Source organism: Amia ocellicauda, chromosome 23, assembly GCF_036373705.1.
Source record: "Amia ocellicauda isolate fAmiCal2 chromosome 23, fAmiCal2.hap1, whole genome shotgun sequence".
NCBI classification, from domain to species: Eukaryota; Metazoa; Chordata; class Actinopteri; order Amiiformes; family Amiidae; genus Amia; species Amia ocellicauda.
In genome coordinates, this window is record NC_089872.1 from 3,817,483 (window position 1) to 3,841,624 (window position 24,142).

Here is a 24,142-nt window from a genome sequence, read left to right on the forward strand (position 1 = left end):
ATTGCTTGCTTCAATGATGTAAGATACCATTGTATTTTTCACTTAATTCTACCATATTTGTGAAGTTTTAATTGTGTCATTCAAGATACAGACTGCAATTCCCAAGTTTGGCCTCATGATGGAGGTAGAGGTCTACATAAGGAATGTCATGATGTGGCTGACATGCGAAGCTTTCATTTTGGTTGGTGTACAGCAGCAAGATTTTGTGTCCTATCAACTTGGCTTCATCAACTTTGACAGATCTTTCTTCTAGTTTAATCACTGACAATTTAAGTTCATTAGGCTATAGTATAGTGAAGATTTGCTGTCATAAGTGACATAATGTAACAGAACTTGGTGAGTTTTTGAATTTTGCTGATAGGTTATTCTGGGGTCAATTTCATGCTTCTATAAATATGTGTATTTTGCATATGTGCACAGTCATTTTCTTGTGGCTGCAATGTTGTTGAACACAGTCAACAGTCACTTTGATAGATTGCAGTATCTATGTAATACATGCACAGTTTCAGGGCACTGGGCTTTATCGTTCTGGAGTAGTAACTGTTTTCATATTTGCACGCGGATTCATGTTAAATACAACATTGCGGCTTAACCGTGTACCTCACCAACTTCATTCTCTGGTATTCTCTTCAAGGCAGAGGCATACACGCATGTGCAGAGTTTCAGGTGTGTACTGCATTCAAGTGTGCAGGAAATGTGTAACTTGTCTTAAGCGACGCATACATTTTTTTTCCTTGGCCCACAGCACCCATGTTTTTCACTGGGACAACTAGCCTTTAACACCCTTGGCAGGACTCTGTACTAGTGTAATGCATGCCAATTTGTGTCACAGTGGGTATAAGTGGCATGGATTAGAAGGCACCAAAGCTGGAATCAGAGCTTGCTACATGGCGGACAAAGTGTGCGCCCGGGGAACTTCTGATGAACAAGCGTAATAGTGGGGCATAAGGTATGCATGTGTATGAAGTGGCATATGCATGTGTCATTAGGTTTTGGAAAAGAAGATTTCTGTTGCATTTCACAATTTAGACTCCTATCACAATATTTAGCAACACCATGACACCAGTATGTGTAGTTTTCACTGCATTTGTAGGGATAAGTGGTTTCTACAACACTTGTGAGTTTCGTGAGTCTTAATGTATGTATGAGCGTTTTAGGGGCATTAGAAGTTTTGGCGGAAGGATAAATAAATAAATAAATAAATAATAATAATACAAATCCTAACAGAAACAATAGGCTTCCAGCACTTCGTGTATGGAAGCCTAATAATAATAATCCTAACAGAAACAATAGGCTTCTAGCACTTCGTGCATGGAGGCCTAATAATAATAATAATAATAATAATACAAATCCTAACAGAAACAATAGACTTCGTGCATGGAAGCCTAATAATAATAATAATAATATTTTAGCCTTCCCCTGTGTGGTTTCGTCGAGGTATAAGACTGTAAGCTCAGGAACCTCCAGTTCATGCACTGGCAGTTTCTGAGAAGAACGTCAGACGTTGCGCAAAATGCCCCATTTTATCACACGTTTTTACATTTGCTTTTCAGTGTAGGGCACCCGGGAGCATTCATAAGGTAAGAGAGAGAACCACAGTGGAAACAACAACGAGGTTTCGGAGTGTGCTTTGAAGCAGTGTAAGAGCAAATCTGTGGTTTGTGATAAGACTGCTTGTTCCTATGTTGGAATTTATTAGGCGCCGCATACGTAGCTGGCACTGGGAGCAAACGCTCTGGAACAATAGACTGAGCAGGGGCCATGTCGGACTCTATCTGACAAGCAAGTGTAATAGCCTTGTCAAGAGTAAGGCCCAGTTCCAACAAAAGCCATTCGCGAATATTTGCACAAGATGCCTTTTCAACAGGCCATTCAATCCCCGTAGCATCGATAACAACGAGGTAGTTATCGAACATCTTCATCCATGTCGGGAATGGAATTGTGGGCTCTCCCACTCAAGGAAGGAAGAAAGCAGGTAGCAGTACAGCAGCAGTGGCCAGCCATCCTCATTACCAATTTGTAGGTTCACGAGCCAAAAAAAGGGATATGTTTAATAACTAACAAGGGAAGTTTTATTATTCCACCATCTTCATCTCTCTCTGGCAGATAACATTGCAAATTCTAAATCATGTGAACACAACATTATTCAAAGGGACTTAGATAATATTCAGGTGTGGGCTGACATCTGGCAGATGAAATTCAATGTGGACAACTTCAAGGTATTACATGCATGTACAGTTCTGGGCACCACACTTCAAGAAAGATATTGCTGCTGTAGAGGCAGTTCAGAGGAGAGCAATTTCATACTCGAAGAGACTGAGGGAACTGAAACTTTTCATCCTGGAACAGAGAAGACTATGTGGGGACTTGATTCAAGTCTTCAAAATCATGAAAGGCATGAAGTTAGGACATGACATAGCTGCATGAGCTGGAGAGCATTCCAGAGTTTCACATCCACCATTATTCTGAAGTTTTCAATTTTATATTTTTAAAAGTTGTTCATATGATAGAATCAACATGGAAGAGTGGTATGTATTTTACTAATACACAATAACAACACACAAAACCATTTGGCGCTACTTACACTGTACAAAAAGAAAATGGGTGGATATGTCAGTATAAAACTACAGTTCCTATAAAAAATGACAAATTTGTCTGGTAAATTTGGTTTAAAAAAATCAGATAATATTACAGTGTAAAATATTGTTATTGTTCAATAATAATCACAGTCATCATAAAGTTTTTACTGAAAAAGACTGTATACGTTTGTTGTTAAATAAATAGTACAAAGTACAAATCAAAATACATCATGATCATTTGTAAAAACAAATAGGTATATAAACATAAACATTACTATGCACTATTTCATAGACAAACATTTCAATTTGTACCATGCCTATAGAGAGAGAACTATTGATCACATATCAACCTATGAAAGTTGTTGATGCCATTTCTTGAATTTTACTTAAACATGTTACAATATAAAGTAGAAAAATGTTACCCTGGTAGATGTTATATTTAAGGGTATATATATATATATATATATATATATATATATATATATATATATATGCCGATCAGCCATAACATTATGACCACTGACAGGTGAAGTGAATAACACTGATAATCTCGTTATCATGGCACCTGTCAGTGGGTGGGATATATTAGGCAGCAAGTTAACATTTTGTCCTCAAAGTTGATGTGTTAGAAGCAGGAAAAATAGGCAAGTGTAAGGATCTGACTTTGACTTTGACAAGGGACAAATTGTGATGGCTAGACAACTGGGTCAGAGCATCTCCAAAACTGCAGCTCTTGTGGGGTGTTCCGGTCTGCAGTGGTCAGTACCTAGTGGTCCAAGGAAGGAAAAGCGGTGAATCGGCGACAGGGTCATGGGCGGTTAAGGCTCATTGATGCACGTGGGGAGCGAAGGCTGGCCCGTGTGGTCTGATCCAACAGACGAGCTACTGTAGCTCAAATTGCTGAAAAAGTTAATGCTGGTTCTGAAAGAAAGGTGTGAGAACACACAGTGCATCTCAGTCTGTTGCGTATGGGGCTGTGTAGCCGCAGACCAGTCAGGGTGCCCATGCTGACCCGTCCACTGCCGAAAGCGCCTACCATGGGCACGTGAGCATCAGAACTGGACCACGGAGCAATGGAAGAAGGTGGCCTGGTCTGATGAATCATGAGTTCAAGGTGCTGACTTGACCTCCTAATTCCCCAGATCTCAATCCAATACAAACAAGTCTGATCCATGGAGGCCCCACCTCATAACTTAGGAGACTTAAAGGATCTGCTGCTAACGTCTTGTTGCCAGAAACCACAGCACACCTTCAGAGGTCTAGTAGAATCCAGGCCACGATGGGTCAGTGCTGTTTTGGATGCAAAAGGGGGACCTACACAATATTAGGCAGGTGGTCATAATGTTATGGCTATGGTATATATATATATATATATATATATATATATACACACATACAAACATACATACATACACACACAGTGGCTTTCAAAAGTATTCACCCCCCTTGGACATTTCCACATTTCATTGTGTTACAACGTGAAATCAGAATAGATTTATTTAGGACACAGAAAATGTCCATTAATGTCAAAGTGAAAAATATAAATCGTCCTAAATTAATTACAAAAACAAAACAGAAAATACTCGATTGCATAAGCAATCAACCCCTTTGCTATGCCACACCTGATTGAGCTGTGGTGAAACTAATGGTCTTTAGAAGTCACATAATTAGTAGAATGTAGTCCATCTGTGCAATTAAGGTGTGTCACGTGAGTTCAGATTAAATACACCTGTCTCTGGGAGGTCCCACAGTTGTTAGTACAATTCCTAACAAAAACTACAACATGAAGACAAAGGAACATTCAATGCAAATCTGGAATAAGGTTCTTCAAAAGCACCAATCAGGGGTAGGATATAAGAACATTTCCAAGGCATTGAATATCCCCCGGAGCACAGTCTATTATTAAGAAATGGAGAGAATATGGCACAACTGTGAATCTGCCTAGGACCAGGCTGTCCTCAAAAACTGAGGGCACTAGTCAGTGAGGCCACCAAGAGGTCTATAGCCCTGGTCCTGCAGATCCTGCCCTGGTCATGTGAAACCTTTGCTATAATAGAACATGAATCCATGTGACACCTGCAGACAACTTAAATGTTTATTTGGAAAATGCTGGGTCAGTTGAAATACAGTGTGTAACTCAAGACTCAAAAGACCTTTCTCTTTCAATTCCCCCACATACAATTATGAGAATATATGGAAATTTTAGGACAAAGAATTGGAGCCTGCTTCAATTACGCAATTAACTTTTAGAGGCCAGTCTTAAAATAATTATATATATATATATATATATATATATATATATATATATATATATATATATATATTGAAATGTATAGCAAAGCATAATAATATCCTCACACATCACAAAGTAGTGTCCACATCCTGTCTCATTTGCACAAAATTGTAGGTAACGTGGGAGATATCAAATGCCTTGTGTGCAGTGTCTTGTGAGAGAAGTGAGAAAAGAGAGCCTTCATTCTCTTTATTTAGTGACAAGAAGCTAGCAATGGAGTTCCACCGTAAGGCCTCTGTCTCCTCGTCGGCCCAACATGGAGGTGGCAGGCTGGGGGAGTGCAGGAGCGGGTACACAGTGTTGTAGTACAGCTGCACAAACACAGACTTCTGGAACTCGCTGTCTCTCTGTGTTGTAGTAGAATTTGCATTATAGATTAATATTAATATTCTCTATTATTATGTGTTTAATTCCAAACAGGAATATAGACTACAACTGTATTTACCTCCAATCTGGATTATGTTTATATATACATATACATATATATAATAATGTAACCACTGGATTAAATACAAAATATTAAATTTAGTACATTTAAAATATTTTTCACATAACATTGTCTTAAAACTTTTTAAATGTATAATTTATCTACTGCAACATGCAATTTTTGTTATTATTATTATTACAACTAATACTGATAATAATAATAATAATAATAATAATAATAATAATAATAATAATAATAATAGAAGCATAATATATTATTGAATATGCATTATGTTATTGGTAATCAGGAGGCAATAGGGACAATGATAATTTGTAGTTTATGTAGCAGAATTTAGGTTAGGAGTAGATTGGATCAGTGATAATATGGGATAGTAATAAGATTAGTAGCAGTAGTATAATCATAGATACTGTCCATAATAGTTGGTTGTTTATTTTGGTTAGTATATGTATGTGTATCGGAAGTGATACTTCAGAATGTAAACCCTACCCCTGTGACAACTATGACAGAAATAGTTACCACCGTGATTCCTGTATATAGCCATGTGTGTTAGTAGATAAATATCCCTCTGACTGTTTTGATTTATATGATTAGGATTTTTTTTAAATATGTAGTATGAAACTCACTGAACTTATATTGAAAACATTTCACTGTTAAAATTACAGCTTTCAAAATTAAATTCACTGCATTATGGATTTTGTTGACATCAAATCTGCATCCTAGATAGGAAAACAATACAATTTAAAGAAAGTAATGTGCAGCTAAAGTATTTTTTTCGTGATATATTTTTTAATTTTGCAATCTTTCAAAAGCTAGCAAATGCAATATATATTTGTACATCAAATTCTCACTGGATTAGGGATCTGATGTACTCACTTAGATTGTAAGCAGGGGTGTCAAACTCAATTTTTCATTCAAGGGCCGCATAAATATTTGCTCATCCCAATTTATAATTCACTGTCAACTGAAACATTGGCAACACTCAATGTACAATAGTTAGTTAGAATTATACTTTTTTTTAACATACAATTATTCAAAACACACATCTGACCTAATCACTGCTCTGAGGGGGTTCATTTGTTCAGGAGACCTGACACCTTTTTCGTGAGACGAGCTTGTCAGTGTAATGTGTTGTGCTGAAGCGATGTTCAGTATGCAGTATAGATGTCGTCGTGAGGTTTGGGCGGATGTGTTGAGCTTCATCAGTGAAACAGCTGTTCACACAAGTCTGCGCTTCACACACTGAGAGGACCTGCAGCGCGCAGGCAGGTCTGTGGTACCGGCACTGTAATAAGGCCTAAAACTGCAGCGCCAACGAACTGAACTTCGCCTAAGTGTGTCATTGATTCAGGACTGGATTAAAAACGACTTGCACACTGCATCATCTCCAAAGGTCTTGTTAAGAGTATGCAAGTTCTCCTTTTGTACTTGCGCAGCGAGCAGCAATCTTCATCAAACCAAAAGAATGATCGAAAATAAGAGTTTAAACAAAACAAACTAATCACAAGACCGTAAAATATAACCATACGTGAAACCAAACACCAGTACAAATACAAAAGAACAACGAACCAAATATTGCAAACTAAAAAACAAAACCAATAATAGAAACAACCCAATATTGTGAAAACAGTGATTGATGCTCATTAGAATAAAAACACATGCAATTAACAATTGAATACATTCAGATCTCAAATGCAACTACTTAACATCACAAAAAAAGGGAATAAAACATTGACCTCGAGCAACCACAGCCAGGATGCGAAATGCACCACCCAGTCTTGCCCTATAAATAGACAACATTACGATACTATATAGATGTGATTTAACAAAATCGATGCAGCCAGGCTTACCAGCACTGCTAGACTGGCCCAGTGTCTGTGAAATAGCGTCTCTCAATTATAATAATAGCAAGTTTAAACAGCAATAACTTGACAATTAGTCAATTAGGACACCGGTTGAAATTAGGGAACAATGCATCAAACTGAGAAACCCTATTAGTCTTAAATTGTAGCCACCTGCTATACATGTTTTGCTGTAGTTTATTTTGTTAAATTCAGCCACTTTGTGCAGCCTCTCTCTCCAAACACCCAGTACTTCTCTTTGTGTTCAGTCTCGTAGTGCCACTGTATATTCAATTATTTCATCCGGGCTAAACTTTCCTTACAAACGAGGCATACAGGTTTTAAACTGCTCTACAAACAGATATTCCTACTCCCACCTTTCCTAAAACACTCTACCTTCCTTGTCGATTTTTCTTTTCTTGGACATTTTGAGTTGAGTTTATTGCAGATTAATGAAAGAACAGCACGTGGACAGTAACTCAGTCTGTGATCCTACCTCGCGCCAATGACACTCGCAATGGCTCATGGGAACTGTAGTTTTCACACGCAATTTCCTCATTCACAAGCTGTCGTGGGCCTAATTACTTAATGATACACCACCTTTACAGGGGCTGGATTAAAACCATTGGGGGGGCCCGCGGGCCTTGAGTTTGACACCCCTGATTTAGAGGATCAACTGCAAAATTTTATAAAGAATGGTTCCTCTCCTGTGTTGACCAGCTCAGTTTGCCTTCCCTTATATAATATCCCTTTATTCAAAAATAAACGAATTGTACTAAAAGTTAACATGATTCTTCCCCTCTCTTTGTTGTGGTAGTTCTGGTGGAATATATATGTAGAGTTAATCAAAAGAGAAACAATAGCTTCTAGGCCACATAATAATAAATAGAACATTTTAGTAATACAATATTAATACATACATAACATCTGCTGACAGAAAAAATATATACCATACCTTTTCTGATCTTTTCAAAGTGCTTTCCTTCTCTGCCCACACACTCTGCAAAGACAGATCTGAGAATTGTGTCCTAGATTTATTTGATTTTAGATGATTTTAAACTTGGCCCTTGTTATTTTGCAGCAATAATTAGGTCGTAACAGAAAGCAGTTGAATCAAACTAGTCCTTTCAGCAAATTTAACGTATTGACAATAACCTAATATTATGACATGGGTGATTGTTATGGATATTGGACCACTCAATGTATCACATTTTTAACTTAGGTAAGGCCTGTAACCATGCCCACACTTTGAATGTGTTTTAACATTAAATGAAACCTGCACACATTAATAAATGTGTTTTCTGAGTGGGCTTCAATTGTATGTAATTGGCGACTGATACAAAAAAAGATTATGTACTAAACCTTTGATTGAAAGTTGTGCTTTCTGAGGTTCATCACAGTATAACAGTATAACCCTATTTTTTCAGAACAATGTTATAAATATTCATGAGTCTCTGCACTTTAAGAATACATATAAATTGAACAAAAACTTACCCTGAGAGCATCTAGAAGATCTGTCTGGTCTAATATTAGTGGAAAGGTTGCCAATAAAGGGTTACATATAGGATCTGTAAAATATTTTTTTATATTATTTTTCTTTATACTTGGAGATGCAATGCCAGCCTAGTTCCATTCCCTAATCAAATAAGTCTTAAGGACGTTTTAGGTCAATAAGGACAAGCAAATTAAACCTAAAACATGAATATGTATAAATGTTTCAATTAAATCACTTATTATATATTATTTTGTAATTTAATAATGACACCATAACTAGATGCTATTCTGTAACTCAATACTGATTTGGTTTTCTATGTTCACTATCCATAGCAAATATGAACTTATCCACATAAACAAATGCATCAATTTACATTTAAATTAGGCATATTAATCAGATAATAATTTCAGAATTAAACAAAAACAAAACAAAAAAAGTACTTCTGAAAAATATAACAAAAACTCTTGTTGTACACGTTCTCTAGAACTGTATATGTAAACAAATATAAAAGCAGAAGGTATATTTAGAAGGCAGGCAGAGGAAAATCAGAAGGATGCAATCAATTACAAAAGGCTATCAACACTGTGCAGTGCGGATTGCTTATGGAAACATTACACAAATACACAATAACTAATTTCTTTACAAAAAAATTCAAACTTGTAAAGTTATTCACCAGGCATCTAAGTGTAAACTGGAGAGATATTTAGACAAAACACACACCGTTCACACTTGAGATTTAGGCCGGCCCGGCATGTAAAAATTCTGAACGGGACCAGGTAACTTTATTAATTATCCGAATTTTGCATTAAAACGATATAAATTTAACAGAAGCAAGTTTCCATTCAAATCAATGCATTTTAAAACGAGACCAGCTGTTTACTATCCAATCCGAAATGCGATTATATTGAGCTGAGCAGTACAATCACAAATGCCGGCGTTGGAGGAAACAACTGGGACGATGCAGAAATTAAAGCGCTGTTTACAATGTGAATGGAAAATAAAGTTAAAACAGAAACCACAGGAAGTGTACGAGCACTGCTGTCTAAGAGGATATCACTATAGACGCATCACATATTTTCTTTCGATGCATACGATTTTTTGTGATTTCATGTGGATGTCCTAATAAAGGTGCTTCGCTTTCGGGTGAATTGTATAACAGCACTTTTAGACTTGCAGAACTGAAGATAGACATTTGAAAAGAGAAATATATAAATTTGATTCCCCATTGAACCAGCACCTTTTTAAATTATATTAGAAAGCTTTGGCTGCAAAGGGTTAAGATTACTTTCAAAGAAAATATAGAACTGATCAATAGCCTATATATTTACATCAATATTAATAAGTTGTGATTATACATATATCACATACACCTGTAAGCAGACCTAATGTCCTGCGTCACTGGTTTGAGCAGATTTGTTTACTTCCCGGCATGCATTTAGTTTAGGCCGCCTTTTCGCCCGCATATGTGAACGCACTTAGGCCTCCTAAAACTGCAAATGTGAATGGGGTGTCTGAAAAAAGCCAGACTAAATTTGAGGCAACCCAGGGCCGGCCTAATAAGTGTGAACGGGTTAGGTTGAAAAAAGGCAGAAGCCTATGTTCATTCCTTCAGACAGGCCGCCTATTAATCCACACTTAATGAGGATAGTTCACCTAAGAGGAAAGTAGAGCAAGCTGAGAACAAATTGGGGGTTCACATTTCCAGGGCCTAATGGAGTTCTATACAGAGTGTATAAAAAGTGAATGAAGGTAATTGCCTAAAAGTCATGAATGAGAGAACTTTTGTTTGTAAACTTTCTTATGTTCTTATGTTTCTTAACTTGAATATCCCAAAACATAATTGGATATTAAAATAATCAATTTAATTAGATCAATTATCCAAGCTCTAATTTTAATTGTTAATCACCTCTATTAGTCAGTATACTTACATTATATAAAGTGCAGGAAACTGAATTTGGATATACCATTGTATACATACATCTTTTTCAGAAAATGGTGTGACTAGGCAGTAGTAGCTCAAGTAGAACCTGAGGTAAAATACACCATTGGAATGTTTTCAGAAACATTTTACAGGTATGTTGGTTGTAAGAGTCTTATTAGAGGTGTCAATTTCTGTTTAAAAATAAATAAATAAATGTAGTATGACTAAAGAGATTATGTACACAGAAATTGTTTTGCAGAAAAATATACCAGTTTTCATGTGTACATGAACTTGCTGAGTGGCACTCTTAATCCCTTTCCAGAAAAAATCTAAATCATTTTTAAAACTACTGAATCTAGCCTTCATTTAATCCTCCCTGTTAAAGGCTAAAACAGAGATGGGCAAACTATGGCCCGCGGGCCGGATCCAGCCCGCCAGAGATATTCATCCAGCCCATGGTCATTCATCCAAATAATATTCAAGCCAACTATACATTCAAGCCAACTATACTGAAATACGCATACATTTCTGTGTGTAGAGCCCACGACCAGGCACGTTGTTTTGTAGCTCTCATTGCGTGCTTGCAATCCTGAAACAGTTTTTGCGATTTTGCATTTGGAGTGGATGTTCTGGGACATTAAAACAACTTCAACATGAAGCTACAGGGAAATTACGTATTCGTGCATGAGCTGTACAACGATGTAAAAGCATTCAGAGCTAAGCTTGTGCTATTTACCAGGCAGGTTAGTGACTTGACATTTATTCACTTTCCAACGCAGTTTTGAGTGTGCTGCTGCAATGCGCAATGAAATACAGCGCTATTCTAGGTAACATGGGTGCATAGTTTTCAAGGTGATTCTCTGACTTTGTTAAGACTGAGGACTCGCTGGAGCTAAGAAATAAATAATAATAATAATAATAGTTTGTGTCACACCCTCTCTCATACAACTATGAGAAAGCTAACACCTAACAGCAGCTTGAGCTTATTGATCTCAAGTGCGACACTACACTGAGGGATACATTTCACAATAGGCACTCTCCCCAAGATTTATGCATCATTAAATTAGACGCAACAGCTGGCTCAGAAGATGCTATTTCTGTTTGGCTCGACTGAGGGAAAAAAGTGAGGGAAAAAAGTATTTGATCCCCTGCTGATTTTGTACGTTTGCCCACTGACAAAGAAATGATCAGTCTATAATTTTAATGTTAGGTGTATTTTAACAGTGAGTGACAGAATAACAACAAAAAAATCCAGAAAAAACGCATTTCAAAAAAGTTATACATTGATTTGCATGTTAATGAGGGAAATAAGTAGTTGATCCCCTATCAATCAGCAAGATTTCTGGCTCATATGTGTCTTTTATACAGGTAACGAGCTGAGACCCTTTCAGAGAGTGCTCCTAATCTCAGCTCGTTACCTGTATAAAAGACACCTGTCCACAGAATCAATCAATCAATCAGATTCCAAACTCTCCACCATGACCAAGACCAAAGAGCTGTCCAAGGATGTCAGGGACAAGATTGCAGACCTACACAAGGCTGGAATGGGCTACAAGACCATCGCCAAGCAGCTTAGTGACAAGGTGACAATGGTTGGTGCGATTATTCGCAAATGGAAGAAACACAAAATAACTGTCAGTCTCCCTCGGTCTGGGGCTCCATGCAAGATCTCACCTCGTGGAGTTTCAATGATCATGAGAATGGTGAGGAATCAGCCCAGAACTACAAGGGAGGATCTTGTTAATGATCTCAAGGCAGCTGGGACCATAGTCACCAAGAAAACAATTGGTAACACACTACACAATGAAGGACTGAAATCCTGCAGCGCCCGCAAGGTCCCCCTGCTCAAGAAAGCACATGTACAGGCCCGTCTGAAGTTTGCCAATCAACATCTGAATGATTCAGAGGAGAACTGGGTGAAAGTGTTGTGGTCAGATGAGACGAAAATCGAGCTCTTTGGCATCAACTCAACTCGCCGAGTTTGGAGGAGGAGGAATGCTGCCTATGACCCCAAGAACACCATCCCCACCGTCAAACATGGAGGTGGAAACATTATGCTTTGGGGGTGTTTTTCTGCTAAGGGGACTGGACAACTGCACCGCATCAAAGGGATGATGGACGGGGCCATGTACCATCAAATGTTGGGTGAGAACCTCCTTCCCTCAGCCAGGGCATTGAAAATGGGTCGTGGATGGGTATTCCGGTATGACAATGACCCAAAACACACAGCCAAGGCAACAAAGGAGTGGCTCAAGAAGAAGCACATTAAGGTCCTGGAGTGGCCTAGCCAGTCTCCAGACCTTAATCCCATAGAAAATCTGTGGAGGGAGCTGAAGGTTCGAGTTGCCAAACGGTAATGTTAATGGTAATCTATTGAATGTGCTTTGAAATGTGCTATTGTTCAAATTGTTTGTCTTGAATTCTTTAAAAACAATGCTCAAACTTGAAAAAAATGATATTGTTTGTAAGAGTGCGTTATTTGAATGACAGAAGTCATTCACAGGTAATAAAGGAACATAACTGTTAGATGCACTTATGAATACATTATAGTAAAATAAATATCTTATTACTTTATATACACTCACCTAAAGGATTATTAGGAACACCATACTAATACTGTGTTTGACCCCCTTTCGCCTTCAGAACTGCCTTAATTCTACGTGGCATTGATTCAACAAGGTGCTGAAAGCATTCTTTAGAAATGTTGGCCCATATTGATAGGATAGCATCTTGCAGTTGATGGAGATTTGTGGGATGCACATCCAGGGCACGAAGCTCCCGTTCCACCACATCCCAAAGATGCTCTATTGGGTTGAGATCTGGTGACTGTGGGGGCCAGTTTAGTACAGTGAACTCATTGTCATGTTCAAGAAACCAATTTGAAATGATTCGACCTTTGTGACATGGTGCATTATCCTGCTGGAAGTAGCCATCAGAGGATGGGTACATGGTGGTCATAAAGGGATGGACATGGTCAGAAACAATGCTCAGGTAGGCCGTGGCATTTAAACGATGCCCAATTGGCACTAAGGGGCCTAAAGTGTGCCAAGAAAACATCCCCCACACCATTATACCACCACCACCAGCCTGCACAGTGGTAACAAGGCATGATGGATCCATGTTCTCATTCAGTTTACACCAAATTCTGACTCTACCATCTGAATGTCTCAACAGAAATCGAGACTCATCAGACCAGGCAACATTTTTCCAGTCTTCAACTGTCCAATTTTGGTGAGCTTGTGCAAACTGTAGCCTCTTTTTCCTATTTGTAGTGGAGATGAGTGGTACCCGGTGGGGTCTTCTGCTGTTGTAGCCCATCCGCCTCAAGGTTGTACGTGTTGTGGCTTCACAAATGCTTTGCTGCATACCTCGGTTGTAACGAGTAGTTATTTCAGTCAAAGTTGCTCTTCTATCAGCTTGAATCAGTCGGCCCATTCTCCTCTGACCTCTAGCATCAACAAGGCATTTTCGCCCACAGGACTGCCGCATACTGGATGTTTTTCCCTTTTCACACCATTCTTTGTAAACCCTAGAAATGGTTGTGCGTGAAAATCCCAGTAACTGAGCAGATTGTGAAATACTCAGACCGGCCCGTCTGGCACCAACAACCATGCCACGCTCAAAATTGCTTAAATCACCTTTCTTTCCCATTCAGACATTCAGTTTGGAGTTCAGGAGATTGTCTTGACCAGGACCACACCCCTAAATGCATTGAAGCTACTGCCATGTGATTGGTTGGTTAGATAATTGTATTAATGAGAAATTGAACAGGTGTTCCTAATAATCCTTTAGGTGAGTGTAGTTTTACTTGAAAAATGTGTGTGGCCTGTTTTTCTGTTTAGTTTATAACTGTTTTTCAAGACCACCCCTGGGCTACAATATGAAATTCCCAAATTATGACAATCTTTCTTGTAGTGTGGTGACTAGACCTGAACCCTTTATACTAGAGGAGGTTTTAGTGCATTTGATTTATTTATTTATTTTTCCATAACTTTCCTTTTTGTAAATTCTACACATTAACAATATATCCAAACATTTTGTTGGTCTGGTTTTTGCTTTCCCACACAGTTAACAAGAAACTGAGAGGTCGACATGAAATGTTCATATGTTGCTTTTTCTAGTTTTATACCTCCCATTTGATATTTATAGTGAAAATGTGTATTGCCTACATTTTATACCTTGCACTTACCATTTCAAATTAAATTTGCCAGATGTCAGTCATCTATGTCCTCTTGTATAACCTTTAATGTTTGCTGAATGAATTTCTGAATCTTCCTTTATTAAAACAGACATCTTCTGCACATCGAATAGAGAAGACACAATCTGACAGTGTGGCTTATAAAATGGGCAGGCAGTTAGAATACCGAGATGGCTGTAATGGAGGCATATATGTTTGCATTCAGTCTTTTGATGGGGATGTGGGAAATTAAATAAATAGAGGTAGAATGCAGATAAAAGCACAAATTAATTTTCCTCCCTCACCGAAAGATCCAAAATATCAGCTGGTGATATATTTGGTGTTTTATTTCACCTTCCCACTTGTGATAAGCGTTGTAAATCATACGACCTTATTTTGGCAAATATATACAGAAATGCATATACCTTCCTAACTGAGAAATTTAGGATTGTGGTAAAGGACTTAAGGAGACAGCTTTGAAGTTCTGTGTTTTACGACAGGCCTGCTCTCACCAAAGGACACAGATAACACATCCATGTTGGAAGGCTGTCTCCAGAGAGACTAGGCTCACATTCCAATTGAAGATTTATTTTGTGAAACACATTCAAGGTACTTTATATATTCCATAGACCAGGCCAACAAACCCAAATACAAACTACATGCCGCTAACAGAAGTGTTACCCAGCTTCTTCTTCAGTTTGATAACAAACGATAAAAGGTGACTTAAAACTAAGTTAATGACACTTAAGTAATTCTACCTCAGAAACAAAACATGCTCAAACCATGTTTGGTCTTAAAAGATAGACCATTAGCTAAAACAACCATTGGACCATTTATATTTCACATACAATACAAAATGAAAGGGGTCATGAACTGAGAAATCAAAATTCCCTTGATCTTTTGACATATAAGAGGTAATTGTCCTATAAAAACATCCTGTAAGTTTCAGAACTCAAAACTTTATAGTTAGTCTAAAAACAGCTTATATTGAAGCCAATCTGCAAAAACGACAGGATGTGGAATGTGCCACTTTATTACGTAATAGTGTGGCTAAACCCCACCTCCACAGAAGAAGATCAACGCCTGCTTCTACATTACTGCCTGCTTAGCCCCGCCCACAACTCACAACTCGAGTATTGGATAGATCTCTCACTCTTACTTTTAATATTATCCACCCTGCTTGTCTCTATCCCATCTTTGCAAACACATGTTGTCTATTTACATTTTTAATGAACCTATATCTTGTATAAAACTAAACAGCCTCAAGGTTAATTCATGCAGATCAACCTCACCGCTAATCTGAATTCGTATTAGTTAAAGTATTGTGGTATCTTGCGCATCAACCCGGTCTTGTTTTCAGAGGATTTGACCGCTGTGGCTTGTATGTGTCGGGGTCACTAGATAAAATGACTTCATTCAGCAATTATTTCTTCTCATATTTGATACCAGATCAAAACAAAAACTCCAGTTTAAAGTCCCAGGCCAATCGAAACTACTTACTAATAAAACAATACCTGTAATGACAAATTAAAACAATTTGTCCATTGCAACATTTTGGCTGTATCTTATCAGATCAGCATCCTTCCATTTCATTAAACTATTTACAGCGTCTCCACTCCCTTTCGCTGATGCAGAGGTTTAATTTTGATAGCGTGAATTGGAACCTGCAATAAATTAACTGTGTCTTGCATTTGTGGGAATGATACATGTTTTCATTAATTCCATTGTATAATAAAGCATTAATATGACTAAGTTTGGTATTCTTTTACATACTGACAAAACCCATGGAACATTTTGACCCGGATTAAAAGGCATTTTGGATATACATATTACTAATTAAAATAATCTGACAAACCAACATGTACTTACGTACCAGCATTCTGCATTGTAAGTCTGTCTCTCAGAAGAGCATCTGCCAGAATTAGTCTATAAAAAGCCATCAGGCAAATGCAGCATGTACTTCCAACTATAGTATCTGGAAGAAAACTGAAAAATCAAACAATCAATCAATTCATTGAACTTTATTTAAAAGATACATAGATATTTTTTATTTTATGCTCTACAGTCTGAACCTAGATCTCCCCTTGTGATTACTGCAAGACATGCAGTCTTAATAATAATACTGTGGGGGTTACAGAAGCATGGTGAGCTACAGGGATTGCTTATTCAAACCTACCCAGTATTGCCCTAATCTCAGTGAGCTAGACCAAATTGTCAGAACACTGTCTGGACTATGGGGCTTAACCTCTGCTTCAGTCAGACTTTAAACAGTTTAGTCAACTCCTAATTATTTTATGTAACCAAAGAGTTTGAAATTAATGTAAAAAAAGAATAATACATTTTAATTTGCTTTTTAAAACATTGCTAGGCACTGTAAACAAGTGCATCTTATGGATGGAAAACAATTAAAGGTAGAGCAAAGCAATACTTTTATCCATGTTAAGGTCACACCTCACACCAACATATTCTAAGGGGATTAGAAACAATGTAACATATTTACAGTAGCTCTGTCACTCTGAACATACTTACCTTAAATTTGTCCTCATTTTAGGATTTGGGGATTTGAGTTTCACTAACAATTTGGGCTGCTTCCTTGATGATATCATCTGCTTAAAGGCACTGCTGGTGGCTGAAATGAGTGAATGTTAGATGGATAGTCCTCTTTTACATAATTAGAGTTTAATTCAATAAACACTGATAAGGCACAGTTTAGGGATTCTCCCAGCAGTTGAAAAGTGTTAACTCCAAAAAATACTGAAAAACAATGTTTCATATAGATCACTGTGGTACCGTAGCGGGTTGGACAACGTTCCGGGGATCTCCTGCGGGGACTTTGGAAATGGAGAGGCTGGGTTATGGTATGAATAGGCGATTTATTGGTACAGTGCTCAGTGCTCAAATAAAGCGACAGACAGAAAATGTAAACGATGTAAAGACCTTTTCTCCTCTTGAGCCTATATTAAACACAGTTAAACAGGTCCCTATCTACACAAGTAACTAGTTTTGTTTTTCCACAGGATTTTTGGAAAATGTGGTGCAGGGACACCACACTCTTTAGGGTGATCCAGGGACATGCCCCCCGGGAGATAATTGTGTAAATTACAGTAACTGTTAAATGTATCAATCTGGTGCACTTTGAAATTAAAAGGCTAGTCCCTTTCAAATCAAAAGACAGCCATTACCTAATGGAAAGAACCTGCTGACCTTACTTCAAGAAGGATATTGCTGCTCTAGAGGCAGTTCAGAGGAGAGCAACCAGACTTATTCCAGGTCTGAAAGTCCTACTTGGAGAGACTGAGGGAACTGAACCTTTTCACCCTGGAACAGAGGAGACTACGTGGGGACTTGATCCAAGTCTTCAAAATCATGAAAGGCATCGACCACATCAAACCAGAGGAGCTTTTCCAGATCAACAGGGACACACGCACCCGGGGACACAAATGGAAATTGGGCTTCAAGGCATTCAAAACGGAAAACAGGAGACACTTCTTTACACAGAGAGTAGTCACAATCTGGAATAAACTACCCAGCGATGTGGTAGAAGCTGAAAGTTTGGGAACATTTAAAAATAGACTGGATAGGACCCTTGGATCACTTAGATATTAATGGACACCAAATGAGCACGATGGGTCGAATGGCCTCCTCTCATTTGTAAACTTTCTTATGTTCTTATGTTCTAAAGCTGCCCAATAAGGGGCCCTGCTGGCAGGAGGAAGACCCACCCCCGGCGTCTGTGAAATGTCTCCTCCTGACTGCAACTCCCTGCCATTTCTTCTTTCACCTGCCTGTGATTGTGCTTTATTGGGTTTTCGCTTGCAATCACTTTAACCTCTTACGCCCCCTTGTCCCGCGGGCAGAACATGGTACTACAACTGCATGTCATGTAATCAAAAAATATTTCTAATATAATAAAAATTAAAAGAAAATAGCAAAAATGCCAACTCAATATCAAAATAATTTTTTGAATCCGTTATTTCACCACTGAGATACCCCCTCGCTAGGGCTCCTTGGTTCGATATTAGCTCTGATTGACTAGCTGCGCCTTTTGCTGCTTTTGTCTCACAACTGGCCTCAACATGGCGAAATCAGGTCACGTTGTAGGGGAAATCTCAAGCGGTCCAATGATAGCTTTACTTTGTCTCTAGACAAAAGTATTGGAGAAATTGATGTGCTTAACTAACCACGTTGTATGCCTAAAAAGCGGTAGTGTAGGAGTACGCACAGCGGATCAAGATTGCAGAGCATTTTAGAAAAAAATTTAAGAGTTGTATCCCAAATCGATCAAAATGCCGAGCAGTCAGTGAACACGGACTAAAAAAAGCCAATTTAGTCTGTCTGAAGTTTTGGAGGAGATTGATTGGAGTAAAAGTGGCAAAGAAAGTGACCAACTTTCTGATCTGGAAAGTGTAGCTTCAGTATCTGAAGCAGCCTTTGATGATGGATTGGATCCTCTTCGGGATTTGTAAGTATAATGCATACACACTAAATGTATTATTATTGTTGTTATTGTTATTATTATTATTATTATTTTGCGTAATTTTCTAAATGCAAATTACTTTAATTTACTTTTCCATGTCTCGTCTGTGTTGGGCTGCTCTATACAGTCTCTGATCTTCCTTTTTATGACGCAGTAAAAGTTGTTTTCTGGACGTCTTCATTATTTTCACATTGATGTGCTCATTGATTTTAGATTATTGTATGGGATAGTTTAGCAAACTTATTTTATTTATTTTATTCAATTTTTTGTGATCACATGGAAAACAATGTAACATAATAAAAGCAACAATAACTTTTATTCTAATTTCCAATTCATTTCACTTTTTATTTTCAGTGAAGACACTGAAGAAGAACAAGTGAGAGTTGTGATATTTTGCAAAGGAAAATGAGACTATCAACTCCCACCTTATGGCCTTGTAACACCTCACACAGACCAGTTCAGCACAGGGGGGCAAGCACACCCATCCCCACCCCGTCAACTTAAGACCCTAAGGAGAGGTTACATTTACACAGGAAAAACAAAATCAGTTCCAAGGAAAGGACTGAGTGATGACTCCGTTATGGGGCTCATGAAGGTTTCATGCTTAGGCAAAGGGTACCATGTCTATTTTGACAATTCTTACACCAGCACGATGCTGTTTCAGGACCTTCACAAGCTCAAATTTGGAGCTTGTGGGACGATCAGGGAAAATCGTCAGGGCTTCCCAAGGACCAAAGAAAACAGCCTACCAAAGAAAGCGGGGCACATTTCGCTGGATTAGAAATAGTGAAACTGCTCTACACCAAATGGATGGATACACATGAAGTCACAATGTGTAGTTCCATCCATAAGGTGTACATGGGAGACAAAGTACAGAGACGGGTCCGCAACGCAGATGGGAGTTGGAGGATGCAGAATGTTTCTATTCCTGATCCTGTGAAGTCGTACAATCTGCACATGGGAGGGGTGGATTTATCAGATGCACTGATCAAGTACTACAACGTGGCACAAAAAACCAAGAAGTGGTATAAAAAGCTTTTTTGTCATTTCATTGACATTACGGTTGTGAATAGTTATCTTCTCCATAAGGAACTAGCACAAGTTCAGAATACCAAAGCACTCACACAGAAAACATTTAGAGAAGAACGTTGTAAGCAGCTGGTAGACATCGGTCTTATAGAGCAGGAGGAGGCCAGTGCAAGTGCAGAAAAACTCTGTGTCCCTGTAGCAAGTGCAGAGGGCAAGGAAATCGACCCCTCCATTAAGGCCTCCTTTGGGCGAAGACACTGCACTTTATGCAATGAACAGAAACTGTGAAATAAAACTCAATGGAAGTGCGAAGCCTGTGATGGGCCGTTGTGCATCATTGTGGACAGAAACTGCTTTAGAACATGGCACATGAATAAGAAATAAGAACAAAAATAAGGCTTTTAGTGTGTGTGTTGTTGTTTGAGTTTTGTTCAGTTTTTAGCATTTCTGGGATGTAAATAGTTTATTTTTGTTTAGTGTTAGCACTTTTGGGATGTAAATACTTTTTTGTACATTTCATGTTTTTGTTTTGTTTGTTATTGTTAATTTTTTTAGCACTTTTGGGATGTAAATAGTTAATTTTGTATAGTTCTTGTTCAGTTCTTTTCATTATTTGAAAAGGTTAATATTTGATTTCTGAAGTAAACACTTTACTTTGAAAAAACAAGTCTCATTATTTTGCTTCTTGACATTCATGACATACTTTCAAGCAAGTGACAGAAATACAGTGAGGTATTGAAAATATAGATCTACAAAAAAGACTCAGCAGCAACAATCTGCTGCACAAACGGTTATGTATGCGAGAGAAATGTGCGAACAGAATATTTGTCATGCATACTCGTCTTGGATACATTTTGGGTACCCCAAAGTCTCCAAAAAACGACACCCTTTGAATGAAATATTGCACAAAAAGTTTTTTTTTTGTTTTTTTTACAAAATCTTATTCATATCGCAATGTATAGCATGCAATGTAACATCCCTTTTAGAACAGTTTCAATAAACTAGTGTATGACTGGCCATAAATACTTGCACAATATACATTTTTGGAGAGGTTTGGAGATGTCCCTTGGGCCTAGCTTTGGAAAACTTCATGTAGAATTTGAACACTTTGTCTGATCAGTGTCAAATCTGTACCCAGTGTAGTAGACATATTGGAGACACACTGGAAAAAAATTGCCTCCTGGGTGTGCTACAAGTTGAAAAAATGACTATAGAAGGCATAAAAAAAAAAAAAAAAAAATGTATTCCAGTGTGTGTTCTGAGCAAGATTTGTATACATTCTGAGGGTTTAGTTCTGATGCCCATGGGGTTACCTTGAATTTAAGCCCTGAACCATGCCTGTGCTGTCTATACTTTGGAAGATATTATGATTTATTTAAGGTCACAGCCCCCCTGGCAGAAACTGGCAGAAAATTGCTGGGGGTTTAAGAGGTTAAAGTTTTGAGAAGTGTGCTCACCTGCTCTTCGGAGTTCGGTTTAATTTTTGCTAATCCTCTACAGAGTGTTTTTTTTGTCTCTTCGGAGCTCAGACTACGGTCTTTTAATTATTATTGCTTCTCTTCGGAGTAAGAATGCGGTGGGAGTCTCGCTCAGAGCCGGCCTCGGTCCCTCCACTGAGATCTGTTGCACGATTTACCAGCTGTACCATCTATTCTTCTTTTACAGATTCGAGTGGCGTAAGGAGAGGAAAAAGGAAGGAGACTACTCCACTGGACCGTTCGCTCTTCTTCTCGTCTCGACCTCTGACGGCGGACTTTAAACCGCTCAACCGTTCATGTCGAGAACGGTGCTCAACAAACCAACTCTATCCACCCCTTGTCCATCCCTTGTCGACCTCGACCGACCTTGTCGACCGCTCGACCACATCCGTCGACCTTTGTGCCACTATATCGACCTCGACATCATCGCATCGACGCTATCTCGACATCTGTACACCCATCTTGACCTCTTGAACATCAACATCGACAACCTCGACATACACATTGAGGGGGACAAAATCTAAGTATATCATATTATATGGTTTCATGTGATCTACAGCTGCAGTTGCATGTTCAAAGAACTCTAATAAATTAGTAAAACATGATCTGCCTCGTCTAAACCCATGTTGACTATCTCCAACAATATGGTTTTCATTAAGATGCTCCTCTATTTTCTGTCTAATATTTTTTTCCAAAATGTTACAAGTAATGCAGGTGAGACTGATTGGTCTGTAATGTCCTGGCTCAGTTGTGTCCCCTTTCTTGTGGATAGGTATGACATTTGCAGTTTTCCAATTAGTTGGCACACGCCCTGTTCTAAATGTCATTTGGAATATTTTAGTTAGTGGCCTATAAATAATTTCCCTCATCTGTTTAAATTGCATACCTCTTCTGGTAATAGAAGGGTCTACTTCAACACCCTTTTCGTATGGTGTACCTCCATTCACCGTAAGCTCATAGGTTCTTAAAAAGGGAAGGGAGAAAAAAAAAACAGTAAATACACAGGATATGTTTTGTGAAACAATCTAGTGCAAAGGTCCCCAAACTTGGTCTTGAGGACCCCCCTACCCTGCAGGTTTTTGTTCCATCTGAGCTCAATTACTTAATTGAACCTTAATTGAACAATCTGCTTAGATTTTACTTTTTAAATTGTGTAATAAAACGGTTCTTTAATAAGTTCTTTATACAATTATGTGGCATTATGTTGGGTGTATTTTGATAAGAGCATTTTAGCTCTGAGCTGAAGCACTGATATAAAGAAGACCTCTCCCCCCAAAGTTATCAGATTTCCTTAAAGTGTGGAACTGGTTTACATCAAAGTGACAGTCTGGGAGGATGGCACCGAGAATAGGCCAAATAGTTTGGAATCCTGCTGTGAAATGTCTGGGGAAGGGGGCCTGTAGGTAATAAAAACTCTTTGAAATGGACTAGAGCCGAAATCCAGACACAGCGCTAAGAACCTGGGCCAACCGGCATTTCCAAAAGATGGCATGGATTGACATCAGTCTTAAATCAAGCCCCCCTCCAATAGGACACTGGGGGCTGAAACCGAAATCTAATCTCACAAACTCAAGAACCAATCACCTATTGATCTGACAAGCGTATAAAGAACAGAGCACACTCTCTCTCTCGCTCTCTCTCTCACCTGAACCAGAAACTCGCTGCCACAGCTCAACCTGTAGCTTTGTTGCCCGAACCAGAACCAGAAACCAACCAAGTCTTTGCCGGCAACAGAAGAGTTAAACTGGGAGAAGGAGATTGAGCCGTATGAAGAATTCTTTTAAAGGACTTAATTAAATAAAGAACTTTACAGACTGTGCATGCCCGCCTGTGCCCACCTGATCACTGGAGTTTTACAGCTGGACAATTGACTAAGTCGACTGTATACGAAAGTGTTCAGTCATTTAAATAGCTATTTGAGTCTTAAGAAACTTGACCCTTGGAACGAACAGGGCCCTGCTTTCCTCAAAGACTTTGTCTTCAAGTAACTACGGTGGAAACCCTGCTTGCCAAGAAGATTTTGTGCACAACCTTAGAGCCTTCAAACCAGTGGAAAATCTGTTTGGAAAAGACTCTACATTCGCGAAACCCCCAACTTCCAGGTGCATCGACTGAGTGAGTAGATAGTAGGGTTTTTTGGGCGCGGCCTATTTTGTTATGACGTATGCCCTAAGCTTATTAATATTCCTACGTCATAATTGGGGGGCGTGATTTTAGAGTTATTTCCTTAATTATTCCTACGTCATATCCGTCAGAAAGTGTACACCCCTAAAACCCTGAACAACAAGGCCACCCATAACCGGTTGTTCTTGTTGTTCTTGTTGGTCAACTGTAGAGTGTGAATGGGTCGGCTCTTCCTGTAGCGGTTGGGGGTCTTTTTTAAATATACATGTAAGGGGCCCAGGTC

At 38.5% G+C, this 24,142-nt stretch overlaps 1 protein-coding gene across 4 annotated transcripts in view; it reads right to left on the bottom strand.

Annotated features, from left to right (window-relative positions):
- The window catches only part of nphp1 (nephronophthisis 1), a 119,404-nt gene that overhangs the window by 12,990 nt on the left and 82,272 nt on the right, over window positions 1-24,142 (bottom strand). For 2 of the 4 annotated variants that reach the window (XR_010805359.1, XM_066696961.1), the window contains exons 15-17: window positions 22,622-22,698; window positions 17,281-17,380; window positions 16,625-16,737 (exon numbers count right to left, since the gene is read on the bottom strand). Coding sequence is in view for 3 of the 4 variants with exons in the window: in XM_066696961.1 (XP_066553058.1) it covers window positions 16,625-16,737; window positions 17,281-17,380; window positions 22,622-22,698 (290 nt within the window). In the remaining variant the exon portion in view is untranslated. Of the gene's footprint in view, window positions 1-1,419; window positions 5,220-8,113; window positions 8,159-8,652; window positions 8,727-16,624; window positions 16,738-17,280; window positions 17,381-22,621; window positions 22,699-24,142 lie in introns of those variants that run through there. The other 2 variants (XM_066696960.1, XM_066696959.1) reach the window with 2 other exon arrangements.